Below are 14,728 nucleotides of genomic sequence, written 5' to 3'. Positions count from 1 at the left end.
GGAGCCTTACCTCCCAATTAAGATAGTACTACATTTCCAAAGATTTCTATGCTATTATACAAGATACCATCAACTAATACTCCTACTAAAGCTATTTCTGCAGAAAGATAAACTTGTCTTTCAGAATCTCTGTGCTTTAAAAAAACCATCTCTATGCTTTAACATTTACAGCCATAACTCAAATTATTGGATGGAGTATGCAAATGACCAACTTCCTAATTCTGGAGCTGTAGCTTCTACTATTAAAAATACAAATACTTAAATAACAATCATCTCTTTATAATTAAAATAATATGAATTGACACCAAGAACCAATATCCATTGCGCATTGGCCACACCTCCCAGAAACTATATAAGTGAAAAGTAATTTCTTCTATAGTCATCAAAATTGTACTACATTAAGAAATTCAAAGCCTGAATATTGTGTATGATTGATTCTTAATGTCTTTGAATGCACAAATATTGTAGTCCACAGTATATATTTAGAAGCACTTTCTTAAGCAAAACCACCTTTGCAGATAGGTTACTTAGGTAAAATAGCAATTTTTCAAAATCTTATCTGAAGAATATCAGATACTTACATTTGTGGGTACTTAAGTACTATGTAATGTCAAAATCAAGCACACAATCGTATAAAAATGTGAATACTAGCTTTAATATTTACAACAATCTTTTGTAGCATATTCACCACCATTTATAATCCATTATTGAGCCTGCTTTCTAACCAAACATAAGTACACTGGCTCAAGGTTGACTAAGCCTTCCATCCATCCAACCCAAATTGTTGGGGGCAATATGCTGATTCTGTAAACAGCTTGAGGGCGTGAAGCGGCATGCAAGTCTAAGTGCTATTGCTACACTAAAACACCAGTAGATTTTTCATCCACAGCCAACTTTCCCAATCCACTAACTCTGATGTGATACAGACAGAACCTTTCTACATTAACTTTTTCCAGAACGAATACAATGGAACTACTCAGCTCTTTGTCACTATGAACTTAGCAACTTTAATACAAGTAACTGCCATAATTCACATAACTATTCCAGATCACAAGACCTACTACTACTTGCAAGGAGCATACCGAATATCACCTTCAAGTTTCTGATGCAACAGCTATATGGGCACTACTCATTTCCATTTCATCTCTACCTTTAATGCCCGGCCTAGGCCCACGTCTGCCAGATTCTTGCTTCTGCACGAGAAGAAAGGGAGGGAGAAGCCAGAAATCACAGCCATTTTTCTAAAATAAAAAATAAAAAATGGCACCTAATGGGGAAAGGGGCGGGAAGCACAAGATAGAGCGACACTAGGCCTCCTGGGAGAATCGGGGTGCATTAGCGAGAAAGGGGGACCCCTCTTAACAGGGACCGTCCTCGGCCTCCAAAATACAAGGGATACAAGTCAGATCTAAATCGAAGCCATCCTCCTGGTATCGCCTTTTGTTCCTGCTGACGATTTCTTTGATGATGGCGGTCATGTCTGGGAGCCGGGAGCCGCTCAGGAACAGCGCGGAGAGGCACGGCGGCGGCTGCAGGGTGCAGATGGCTCGAAGCCTCGGCGGGGGAGGCTGCTCCCCGAACAGTCCCCGCCGCCGGCACGACCGACGGCTGCTAACCAAGCGGCTGCCGAGCAAGGACGGCGCGGGGAGGCCGGCACCGTGGACAGGGCCTGCCCCCGATCGATCCAGCGGCGACTCCCGGGAAGGCCCCGCAGCAGCGGCCCCGACGGAAAGCGGGAGCGAGGAAGGTCCTCCTGCAGGCTCCGCCACTGGCGCGGCTCCCCGCGGCAAGCAAGATCCCGAGAGCGGCGGCGGCGGCGGCGGCGGCGAGGAAGAAACGCGGCCCCGACTCCCTATCGCGCTTCTGCGGCTTTGGGACGAGAAAGAGGAAGCGCCGCCGCCGCCGCCGCCGCCTTCGGGCCGTTCCTTTCCCCCTCAGTCAGGCAGCGGCGCTCCAGCTGCAGCGGTGACAGCAGTTCCGCGACTGGCAGCCCCCTTCCCCGGCCCGCTCCGCACCCCGCGCGAACTGGGGGTGCGGGCGGGCGGGCTCCCTCGGATTCAAGGGGAGGCGGCCGGCTCGGGGCTGGGACTCTATGGCTCGACGCGACGGGCCGGCGAAAGCGCGGGGAAGACGGCTGGGCCTCAGGTGGCGGCGGCGTTGGTGGTAGCGGCGCGGCGGCCGCGCAGGACCAAGGCCGCCGCCGCCGCCGAACTCAGGTCCTGAGGAGAGCTCGAGGCTGGCGGCAGTCGCCGCGGGTCATGTTGCTCCGTCCGCCGGTGGTTCGGTTATCCGCGATCCGCTGAGGGGTTCGGGGGGCAGCCTCGTCGGTCGGTCGGTCCGTCGGCCGGCTGCCTTGCCAGCGCGCGCTTCACTTAAGCGCTCGCTTCCCGTTGGGGCTGCGGCTCCGAGTCTCCCAGCGCCAACCGCTTGAGGAGCTTCAAACTACCATCATGGCTGCAGCTTCCGAAGCGAGAAGGGAAGCAGGAGGGAGCGAGAGGGAGGGAGGAGAGGGAGCCCAGCACCAAAAGGAGGGGAGAGACAGACAGATAGACAGACGGCCCAGGCGGAGGAGGAGGCGTCCAACCACTCCACCCTTCCTAGCTCCTTCCGCCGCCGCCGCCGCTGACGAAAAAAGTAGTCCCGCACCGCCACATCACCGCCTCTTCGGCTGCCGCGCCGGCCGATTCGCTGCTTTTCCCGGACGTCTCCCTTCTCTCTTCTGTCCCTCCTTCTTTGCCAAACCCTGCACGGGAAGCGCCCGACTCGTTCTTCGGGGAAAAGGCCAAGCCCCGAATTGGGATCAAAGAGGCGCGGAGGTGGAACGGGGTTTGGGGCGGGGGTTGAGTGGGAAGAAAGGGGAGGAGCGTGCGCACGTTCTGAGTGGCGGAGGGATACCGCAAGCGATTGCCTCATCGCCGTGACGAGCTAATTCCCTGTGGGAGTCACGTGACGCGCGCTGGGCGAAAGCGGGGGGAAAGATAAGAAATCGCTTCCTCCCCCTCTTTCCTGTTTTCCGAGCGGCCTTTCGGGCCTTCCTCCGTTCCTTCTCCCGCCTCGCGCTCTCGTCCTCCCAGCCTCTTTTCGTGTGTGAGAAAGAGAGAAAGTTGAAAGGATGACGAGACTGTTCCCCCCCCCCCACTGCACGCCGAGATTGAATTTGTGCCCAGCGTTGCATCCCTTTGATGGATATTGCTTCATGAAATTGTAGGCCCTTGTCAAAAGAGTCTGAACTCTTCCCCCCCCCCTTTTTTTCTTTTTTACAAATATGGTTGCCGGATAACTAAAAAAAAAAAAAAAAGCAAAATGTCTGGTCAGCTTTTTAATCTTTTGAGGCGGAGAAAAAAAAGCAGCGGGATTTTGTAAGAAGCCAGCAGGTGCAGCCTTGCAAACGATACCGAGCAAAACGAGTTTGTGTGTAATGTATGTGTAAAACATCCGCAGAGGGTGACCGCAAGCGTCATTCCTGCGGGCGTGCTGGGTGGGGGTGGGGTGGGGGTAGAGGCCACTCTTAGAATGGATGACGAGACCTGGGTGGCTGCAAAGCCGCCTCGTGAGGGAGCCTTTTTGAAGAGGGGAGGGGCGGGAGAGAGAGAGAGACCCCCTTAATGAGAAGGGGGTTGGGGGCTTCGCTCTCTGCAGCGGCGCCGGATTGCACCGAGCCTGCAAAGTTGCGTTACTGGGGGGGGGGGAGCCTCCATCGCTTTTGTGTGCGCTCGGTTGCGCTGATGTCACCCGGTGCTCAAGACCCTCCCCGAGCCTGCCGTTGGGCAAGCGCCATCCCCTCCAGCTCGGAACTGAAATCTCGGCAGGAACCGAGGAACACGCAAAAGGCGAATGAGAAGCGGGCGCCGCGTTCCGAGCCTCCAGCTTCTTCCACCGCCGCTCGAGCCCTCTAGAAGAGACGCCGAAGGTTGCGGAAAAAGCCGAGGCGCGACGTGTGGCCTGGCGCCACTGCGCCCTCTATTGGCTCAGGAGAGGAAGACGCGCTTCCCGACGGCCGCTCAAATCGCAGGACGGTTGAGCCTCGACGTACGACCGCAATGAACCCCCTCTCCCTCCCTCTCTCTATGCTAATCCAGACGTTTGTTATACGTGAGCTTGGCCCCATTGGGTGGCTTTTCTTGCCACAGCTGTTAAGTGAAGTGTTACTTCATTGTGAAGTGAAACCTGCTTCTCCCTGTTGACTTTACTTGTAGGAAGGGTCACGAAAGGGGGTCACGTGACCCTCCCCCATGGACACTGCAACCGTCATAAATGTGAGTCAGTGGCCAAGCGTCTGCATTTTGATCACGTGACCATGGGGGAATGCTGCAATGGTGGTGTGAAAAAATGGTCATAAATCACTTTTTTCAGTGGATGTAACTTTAATCACTAAATGAACTGTTGTAAGTCGAGGGCCACCTATATTTCGCTAGGCCTCCCGCCTGGGTACTCAAATAGACTTTCGTTGGCTTCAAGAGCTATCTTCCACGAGCTGGGTTTGACCAACCTGCAGCTGGCTAGTTCGTTATTCTTGGTATCATTCTCCAAAAAGGCATGGCACATAATTTTGAGTTCTTCTGGCTTCCATGATTTGCGTCAGCTTTTTAAGTTGCCAGTATGCAGGGACAGGGCGGCTGAATCATTCACGTAATAGGGAAAAGGGATGGCCCACTTTTCTCCTTTTTCAACAAACGGAAATCAGTTCCGGGTTTGGGTTTTTTTTTTCCAGTTGATGTAGAATGAAGAGCGACAAAAGAATTCAGTTCCCTTATGCCATAGTCCCCTGATGACAATCTAGTTCTAGCATCAAATGTTGCAAAGCCTCTTTACACGATGTATAATTACTTGGGTGAGTTTCATTTAGCTTCACTTCCTACACCACACTTCTCCTTTTAACTTTAAGAGGGGGGGGGGGGAAGGTTTGGAGCAAGGACCATTGAAACGCCAGAGAAAATGTACTGTTTTTCATTTCCCTTTCTAATTGTAACAGATTGAGTTCACACAGTGCTAAGCTATGGTTTCACTCAACTAAAGTTTAATAAATTGCAGTATCTACATTTAGCATATGCTAAACTATAAGCCACAGTTAGAGACCCCAGGGCAGAAAACTGCTTAAAATATCAATCCCTTTAAGGCAAATCAAGCAAACTTCAGTCTGACATGACGTGACAGAAGCCACAAAGACATTGATTACAATTTTGATCTCCACATGGCATCCCAGGGTGGCTGATGCTTGGCAACAGCTCCTAGTACCCATCTGATTTTATTTAACTAAGGAAAGACAGTTCATCCCTTGCAGCTCAGGATTGAACGGTGGAGTCCTTGGTGCTCTCTGAGATTTATTTATGTACCCCATTTTGGTCCACAGGGTCCTGCAGGAGGTGTCCGTCCTGTCTTCCACCCATCCCCCCCCCCGCCGGCCTGAGCAAAACTACAATGCTGATCCGACCCTCGAAGAAATCCAGTCTGACACCCTTTCTCTAAAATAAAGCACAAACCTCATCCTTTCTAGGTTCAAAAAGCATTCTTAAAAAATAATGGAGAATAAAGGAAAAAATATAGAAAATAAAAACAATAAAAATGGGAAACCTTGATATAATCATTCTGTTACAATAATTGGTATTACATTTTAAATCTTAAATCACTTTCAGTAGGGCTAACAATCCTGCTGATGAGTTGTTTTTCATTAGTTTTGCCTTATATTTTGGGCCAACATGGCTTAGCAGGGTTTGTAGACTTAGCCAAGTATGACTTATTCAACAAAACAGTTAACATGTATACAACCTGTCAGCCTGTGGACTCCAAAAGAAATTAGCATGAGAAGTTTTCCTAAAGAATTGTGAATAAAATTAGTAGAATGAGTCTATTTACTAGATGCCCCAAACAGGTTTTATTTTCAATAGATAATTAGCAGCCTCACCTAGCATTTTTCAAACAGTAAAAACAAATATAAAGAGATTTATTGATGTAATAATAGGCTGCCCACTCTCCACCTCAAGATTAACTGATACTTTGTGGAAGAATTTTCATTGGAATTGTGGGAGGAGGCAATGATTAAGAAGACTGTGATTATGTAATATGGTGTCAGTCTGGTCAATGAAACACCCCACTTTTTGGGAGGGCAGTCTATCTGATGTGATGAGAATGCATAATATACCAACAATATGCTCTGGCAATGTATACTTATTCTAAACCTAAGGCAACTGGCCTGTATTATTGCATTAAAATCCCAAATCAAGTTAAAGTTGACACAAATACCATAGGCAGAAATTGCTTCTGCAAAAATATTAGATTTATCTCTTAGGCCGACTTCAAGGGTTTCCAAATAAAAATCTGGAGCTATTTTTAAAAGAAACCCATGATCTTAACTTTCAGCAAGTTGCATTAAAATATGTATATCAAAAGAGAGACCATGTGAGGTAGTGGTTCTGGTATTGGATCTGCCCTCGGGAGATTAAGATTCAAATCCATCCTTCCAGTCCATTGAAATCCAGTGGGTGCCTTTGGTCCATTCGCTATCAGCAAAATCTCTCACGCAGGAAAGAGGTTAGAAAGAAAAATTGGAGACAATGCTATATTTGCTGCCTTGAGCCCTTGAAGGAAAAGTAAAATATAAATCTTACAGATAGATGTACATCATGTAAAAGGAAAAAGAAATTCAGTTCCTATTGCTATATCCCTGAGTGCATTACGTGAAATTGCCCTATCACCTATATTAATGGATGGAGAAGGCTCATTCTCCCTGCTTTTTAGAAACCGTTTTATGCCCACGGACTTGTTGTTTTTATAAGGCAATTTAGTTGTCTCTAGGGATGGATTGGTATGGTTTCGTTTCCATTGTTTTCCAACATTCTCTTTATCTTCAAAAAATTTTTGTGAGAATTGTGCACTTGCTGGTTTATTGAGCTAATTTGTACCTGCTTTTAATTTAAAATGCTTTTGCATTTTCAAGGTTATTTCTTGTCAAGAAGACTCTAGAGACACATGAACTGCATACCTTGAATTCAGCAAGAGTGGGAGGTATTGAAAAAGGGAGAAAAGTGCTACATTTTGTTATCTAAGGAGGTTTTACCTTTATATACATGCACACTATTTGTTTTTACAAACACTTTAAACTAGAAGGAATAGATAAGGGTATATAGGCTAACAAGCTCTGCTCATATATTTCTGTCCATAAACATTTTCTAAATAGGAAAAATGGTTTAAGATAGCAGAACATTCTTTTCAGCAATACTCCATGTTGATATTATGAACCAGAGAAGGCAAGTGATACATTAAATGTTATTGATTTCAGCCATAGGATTTTCAGTTCTACACCAAATTTCACCAAACTACTCTCCAGTGATCAGCCCTTATGCTTTCTGATACTTGTACAACAGGGCAATTTTTCCCCCATTTCCTATCAAAATCATGTATAAAGTGAACAAATCTCTCAGGTTTTTTTACATTTCAAATCAATCTTCCATGAATGCTATCAGCAGACACAAAGGGAATTGACAGTGTTTAAAAAATGATGATTAGCAAGAAAGTAATATGTTCCAGTCTTACGACAAACCACATAGTTTTTTCATTTGCTATTTGAAACATTCCTCAATTCTTTCATCAAAAACCAACTACATTTTTAACATTCTAGATCAAGGGTATCAAACTCACATCGTCATGGCATTGCCACGTGACTTTTTCCCCCTTTGTTAAACTGGGCATGGGCATGGTCATGGTCAGCGTGTGACACACATCCTGCCTTCAGGCTGCAAGTTTGACAGTCCTGTTCCAGATCCTCTTATTTCAATTTAAACAAAAAATTATCCAGAAGCTCAACCTATACTGAATGTTATCTGCAAACAGTGAAGCAAATACACCAGAAGTAGCATAACAATTATGACAAACAGTGCTGGGGGCAATTAATTTTCCCAGGGGGTCACATAAGAAACTAGGACTTATCAATAGGGCTGTGATGGGTGCGTAGGCACAAATGTATGCACATAAATAAACTGGGGGGAAAATACATCAGTCTCCTTCAAAATAAAAGCAAAGCAGTTGTACTGCATGCATGACATACTGTGCACTTATTTACATTTGAGTTCTAATTTACAAATGACCTCACACAGGCCAGACAGGGACAATCAAAGCGCCAGATGTGGCCTGAGACCTGTGTCCAGATCTAGTCTAAAAGCTATCAGCCCAGGATTTTTACTTCCACGTTAACTTTTGCAACTTTTTACTATTTATATAGTAAATTCTTTAATCTATATTTGCAATGTCCAATGTAAATTTAAAATCCTGTAGAAGTGGAATGTTCTGGTTTTACATGTAAGTTTTACAGTGCAGTTTGCCTCAAATTAGACGAAATGCAGTCCTGTAGGCCTGTTTGATTTGGTAACTGTTCTCTCTTCTTTCCCCTATTATTGTTCAGAATGCAACAAGATAAATCACACAGACCCGCTTTGTCTGATGCATCTTCATGGATAGTACCACTGGTATTTTGTTCACAAAATCTCAAGTACTTATACCTTAGAAACAATGTAGCATCTCAAACACACAATTCTGTGCCATATCAAGTCTGTATTTCCAGCCATCTTTATCAAGATTATTTCCTTGATTTGACATATTTTTCTTTCTTTCTTTTTTTTAACAAAGCAACATGCTGCTTTCCAAACGCTTTCAAGGACATTCTGCTAAAAGCAGGGAAATCAAAATGCAGGTGGCCTACTTACAATATTACAGCTTCAGGTGACAGAGGTAGAGAAAGCAAGCACAGCTGAACAGTTAGGAAATATAGCATCTGGAACCATTTTATGCCTCATCTATCAATCTACTTTATGGGACTAGAGAATTAACATTTCAAACCACACATCATTGCTTCATGACCGATAAATCCCAAAATTGTGGTTGTTACTTCACCCCAAAGCATTTTAGATGGACATCTGCAGAGGTCACATTGAACAATCACTTTCCAATGTCTTTAAATTAAAAGTTGTAATAAAATTAATGAAATTAGCAAAAACTGTAAGCGCTACTCCAGTATAAGCATCTATTATCAGACCTCTAAAGTCTTTTAAACACATTTTTCAGTGGCATCTCAGGTCGATGAGATGATAATGTGAAATATGTAAGATAAATGCAGGAAGAAGGTTAGTTGCCTTTGTTAGAACATTTATATAAATTAAGAATGGTGTTTTTGCTTTGTACATTTGGTGCTTTTCAGTTTAAAAAAATTCAAAATTGCTAATGAAATATCCTGTAAATTCTTACCTTATGATCCCACTGTTAACAGTTGAGAATTATTTGTGCCTTTGTCTAGGTCACAAGTGTCAAATTTGCGGTGTCATGTTGCCGGCACATGACTTTTTGCAATATTTTTCCTGTTTGCAGACCTGGGGTGGGCATGGCCTGCATATGATGCATCCAGCCGGTGGGCTGCCAAGTTTGACATTCCTGGTCTAGACACAGTGCTCCAGCCAATACACCGTATCTTCACTGCTATTTAATGAGCATTTTACACTAGGTATAGGCAGCTAAATTTAATAAATAAATGCATTCTAGGAAACTTCATATTTCTTTGCCACACAATATTTGGCTATTCAAACTTTAAAGAAGCTATAAGTGTAAGGATAAGTATATAGAAACTATAAATATAAGCATAAGTATATATGCTGATGTCTATATGCTGCTCCCATGTCCAGCATACATTATTATGTATGCTGTCATCACAAAGACATTGTATTACCTATGTACAAATCGTACAACCCTTGTGTGGTTTCACAGATGTTTTTAAATCTGTCACATTATGTAATTTAACCCTAAATTTAATTAACTGTAATACAAAATGACGGTATAAAGAGTTCAAATTCCACATTAAAAATGGAATGGGATGAAAAATGAAGAATAAAATTATAAGAAGGGATTCACTAGTTTGCAGCATCAGAATCTATAAGAGAGAAGTATTATTCCATGTAAAAGTATGGATAGTTTCAAGAAGGTAAGAAATATATTAAGTCTTTTATACATGTGCATCAATACATTTTTCAATTTTGGAAATTGCGCAAGAATGAGATTTGTACATGTATATGCTACCACATCCAATTTATTGAGAATCTGGAAGGAAATTATTTCTGCAACTAATGACAACAAAGGATTACAGATAGACATAAAAAGATAACCTAAATTCCTGATTAAGAGGTAGTAGAAGTATGGAATTCTAAATAAAGAATTAGGTATTATTGAATTAAGTTCAAATCTTGGTGGCAGCATAATCCAATGTTCACTATTTTCCTATATCAGTAGCAATCAGTAGTAAGGTCATTCTTATCATCTAGTCCAGTGGTTCCCAAACTTTTTCAGTCCACCACCCCCTTGGTGCTACAAACTCATCCTCGGTGGCCCCCCACCCAGGGGTGGGATTCAAATTTCTGTGGGCATGGCCTAATTTGAGGGCATGGCTTGCTGGTCACGTGACTGGCTGGGCATAGCTTTGTGGTCACATGACTGGGTAGGTGTGGTTTGGTGGGCATGTGACTAGGTGGGCATGGCTTGGTTACTGGCCAACCAAATACAAGTGGTCCTCACTTAATAGCCGGTTGTTTAGCAAGCGTTCTAGTTTATGACTGGCCTCCCCAGAGCTACTTGACCTGTTTTTGGAGTTTTGACAGCCATACACACACTCCCTTCCAACCCTGTTGGAGCAGGTCATTGGACTAGAATCAGCAAAGCATCTCTGATTAGATTCTAGTAGTGAATAGAATCTAATCAGAGATGCTTTGCTGATTCTTGTTGATTTGTTTTATTTGTATTTCTTTATTTTATGTTGTTGAATTGCCTTGACATGTGTGTCCCTTCTTGTGCACAACCCAGAAGCTTTTGTTATTCTTTGCAGCAAAAATTACCGACCTCTGGCTTTGCTCAACTTTTCAAATGTGCCACCACTGCCGCATTCTAGGTGCCAGCCCCGCAGGTCCACCCCATTAAGCCCGCTGCACTGGAGGGACCTGCCCAAGCAAGTCCAAGTGGAGCAGTGCACCAAGTCAGTGGGGTGAGCCTGAGAGAGGGAAAGAGAGAGAGAGAAAGAAAGAAAGAAAGAAAGAAAGAAAGAAAGAAAGAAAGAAAGAAAGAAAGAAAGAGAGAGAGAAGGAAGAAAAGAAAGAGAAAAGGGAAAGAAAGAAAAAGGGACAAAGAAATGGGATGGAAGGAAGGGACAGAAAGAAAAAAAATAAAGAAGGAGGGAGGGAGGGAGGAGAAAGATAATGAGATATCTATTCTAGTCCAATCACCTGCTCCAGCAGGGTTAGAAGGGAGTGTGTGTGTGTCTGTGTGTCTGTGTTCTCCTTGTAATTTACCAGTACATTTTGGTTTTGCCTTCTTCAGAATTGGCACTATAATTCATTGGGGAAAAGTAATTTTTTAGGGTGGAGATCTGGGCCAATGGATCTTGTTTAAAGTCTCAACAAAATGTGAGAGCTTCCTGATAGTCTTGACCATGTTTTGTCCACAAAACCTTTAATAGAAGCCAAAGATGTTTCAATGTGGAAAAGGGCCTCAGTCTAAACTAGGCTGATGCATCAAGTCTCTCTCTCTCTCTCTCACACACACACACACACTCTCCTTCCCTCTCTCTCTCTCTCCCTCCCTCCCTCCCAGACTGGCTTTGCTCTACTTTCCTGATGTGCCTGTAGAGCTGGCACTTCGAAAATGGATGGATGGATGGATAGATAGACACAGAGACAGAGAGACAGACAGGTAGGTAGATAGATATATTGATAGGTAGGTAGGTAGGTAGGTAGGCAGGCAGGTAGGCAAGCAGGCAGGAAGACAGACAGACCTTTTGGATGGATGGATATATTGATGGATGGATGGATGGATGGATGGATGGATGGATGGATGGATAGGTAGGTAGGTAGGTAGGTAGGTAGGTAGGTAGGTAGGTAGGTAGGAAGATAGATAGATGGATTGATGGATGGATGGATGGATGGATGGGTAGATAGGTAGGTAGACAGACAGAAAGAAAGACCTTTTGGATGGATGGATGGATGGATTGGTAGATAGGTAGGAAGGCTTTGACCACATGCCCAATATCCAGGATCCCGCTCAACCCCTCTTTGTAGTTGCTGTGCCTGACAGCAAGTTCACAGGCTGCCCCTCCCACCAGGGATCAGCCTCCCAAGCGCCTCCCCTCCCGGGGCACTCACGTTATAGAGGGCGGTGCTGTTCCCTGCTTCCTGGAGCCAGTACAGGGCAGGGTTGAGGAAGCCCAGGGCAGGCAGCAGTGCAGTGTTGGAAAAGAAGAGCAAAGCCATGCCACAGCTGCTGTGTTGGAGGTGCCGCCCCCGCAGGCACGTCAGGAAACATCAATTCCAGAGCCGGCGCCTCAATGGGTGAACCTGCAGGGCCAGCCGGCACCTTGAATGCCCCCCTGCCGCCTCTTAGCGCCACTCTGCCAGCCCACTTAGGGCCGCTAAGATGTGGCAGGGGGGCAGTGCATCGAACGCAGCCACGGCGGCACATAACATGCCACTGTTTCCGCATTGGAGGCGCCGACTCTGGAGCGTTACTACAGTAAATGGGTGAACCTGCAGAGCCAGCGCCTTGAACGCCCCCCTGCTGCCTCTTAGTGCCCCCAAGGGGGCCAGCAGAGGGGCACTAAGAAGCAGGAGGGGGTGGCATGTTGAACACAGCCACGGCGGCACATAAGGTGCCACCTCTTCTGCATTGGAGGCGCCGGCTCCGGAGCGGTGCTAGTCAGTGGGTGAACCTGCAGGGCCGGCACCTCAAATGTCCCCCGCCTCCGCTTAGCGTCCCCCTGCTGGCCCCCTCGCCTCTTAGCGCCCCCCTAAGGCATCCCACTGCCCCCCAGGGAGCGGTACCAACCACTTTGGGAATCACTAATCTAGTCCATCTTCTATATCTGTGACCTCTCTTCTTCTACTTCCATTAACCTTGCCAAAGGTAACATGTTTTCAAATCTATCATTCTGGGTACAGAGGTATAATTAATATCTCCTTTGTCTCCTAGCATTTGAATTTTAGACTGAACACAAGAAAGATTTTGTTACTTATTCACAGTTTTTGTTACCCACCCACATCCATAGATTTCATGAAATAGAACAACAGTAACACAAAATATAGAAAAAGACAAAAGTTCACACGCGCACAGGAGTGCGGGGTGGATGGGAAAGAAACATAGCTGCCAAAATATACTCTATGCTACAAAACAATAAACTCAGATTGAAATCATGGCAAAACAAAATAGTTTTTGCTGCCTTCCAAAATACTGGGTGAGGGGTAAGGGCCTACACAAACTTTTGTGGGTAGAGTTCCCCAACAAGGGAACCACAATTCTGAAGCCCTGTTATCTTCTCCATGTCTCCCATACATCCATATGAATCAGACCCTCTTAGAACATATTTATTTGATGGTCATATTTGATCTTCACTAAATAATACCTGCTGTATTTGCAGGCCATCTTTAACTTAGAGAACCTTGATCTACTGATCCCCTGGTTAATCTTACTACTTGTAGCTTGCAATTCATTTGCTGGGAGGCAAACCCATTTTCCAACTGAAAAACACAAAAAGAGTATAAGCCTGCAAATATGCCTTACTCCCAAAGTGCAGAAACAAAGTCTCTTCAGAGTAGCCAAGATTCTTCACCCAGTACAGCAGCATCTTTACATCATGAATCTGTGAAATGTGAAAAATTGAAAAGAAATTCATTATATATTTCCAGAATCCAAGTATTCTTGATATTATTCCTTGGAAATGATAAGGTAATTTCTCTTCAAACTTGTTAGATATTTTTGAATAACCTTTCAGCCTTAGTTCCCAATCTGAGGAAATCAATAATAAAAGTACGTTTTTTCTTCTATTCAATCATGTCAGTTTCTTGGAGGCTGCATGGACAAGTCCCTGTGTTTTCTTAGCAAGGTTTTTCAGAAGTGGTTTGCCACTGCTTCCTTCTTTGGGCTTAGAGAAATTATCTGGTAAGCAAGTTGGCTTTGTGCCTTACAGGGCAGTAGAACTCAACAGTCTCCCAGTTTCTAATCTAATGCCTTAGCCACTACAACAAAGTGACCCTCAAAATGTGAGGATAGGCATTATAATATAATCCTATAAGGAGTCCAAACATAGTAGGATATACCTGAAAGGACTAGATACAAATCTAGTGTTCTATTAAAGGTAAATGTTGTGTAAAATTTAACGTTTTATTGGAATTGGCTTCTCCCTACACATGCAGCTCATACAAATGATTCATGTCTCATTCCAATGAAATCAAAATAAAGCCTTAAAGCAGTGGCCCCCAATCTTTTGGGCACCAGGCACCAGTTTCCGTGGAGATTTTTCTGTGGACTTGAGGGAGCCTGCATCCCACAGATGGGGCTTTGCTTGTTTGCGTGGCCCGGTTTATGTCATGCTGGGGCCCGGTCCCAGCCATGAAACGGGGTTGGGGACCCCCATCTTAAAGCAAATTCAGGACATCCAAATCTACCTCCATTCTCGTTTGAAAATATTTCTAACAAAGACTGTTTTCCATTATGTGTCTCCGCAATGTTTCTGCTATGTGGTGCTTGTATTCTTATCAATATTATCTGGCCAAGGAGCATCTGGAGCTGGGGTGAGATATCAATGTCTTGTAATACATATTTAATAAAAGGATTAAGAGACCGTTGGCCTCAGTTTCCCCACCCTTAGTCAGGCACAAGGTAACTTTACAAACCAGAGTTTCTGCAACATACTGTACTCTCCACAACTTGAACT

The 14,728-nt window shown here is 44.6% G+C and overlaps 1 protein-coding gene and 1 long non-coding RNA gene across 2 annotated transcripts in view; one reads left to right on the top strand and one right to left on the bottom strand.

The window, feature by feature from the left end:
- The window catches only part of PTEN (phosphatase and tensin homolog), a 64,739-nt gene extending 62,087 nt beyond the window's left edge, over positions 1-2,652 (bottom strand). Inside the window, exon 1 of the mRNA XM_026686761.2 lies at positions 1,400-2,652. Coding sequence (XP_026542546.1) covers positions 1,400-1,478 — 79 coding nt within the window. The 5' untranslated portion in view covers positions 1,479-2,652. The remainder of the gene's footprint in view (positions 1-1,399) is intronic.
- A 13-nt stretch (positions 2,653-2,665) lies between these two features.
- Positions 2,666-6,699, top strand: LOC113424880 (uncharacterized). The gene is made up of 3 exons (XR_003372536.2): positions 2,666-2,816; positions 4,712-4,831; positions 5,351-6,699. It is a non-coding gene; the product is annotated as an uncharacterized LOC113424880 (long non-coding RNA).
- Positions 6,700-14,728: the final 8,029 nt, after the last annotated feature.

This window comes from Notechis scutatus, chromosome 4, assembly GCF_049901735.1.
Source record: "Notechis scutatus isolate UNSWTSFEM ecotype Mainland chromosome 4, rNotScu1.2, whole genome shotgun sequence".
Lineage (NCBI taxonomy): Eukaryota > Metazoa > Chordata > Lepidosauria > Squamata > Elapidae > Notechis > Notechis scutatus.
This window is presented reverse-complemented; position numbering and strand designations above follow the sequence as displayed.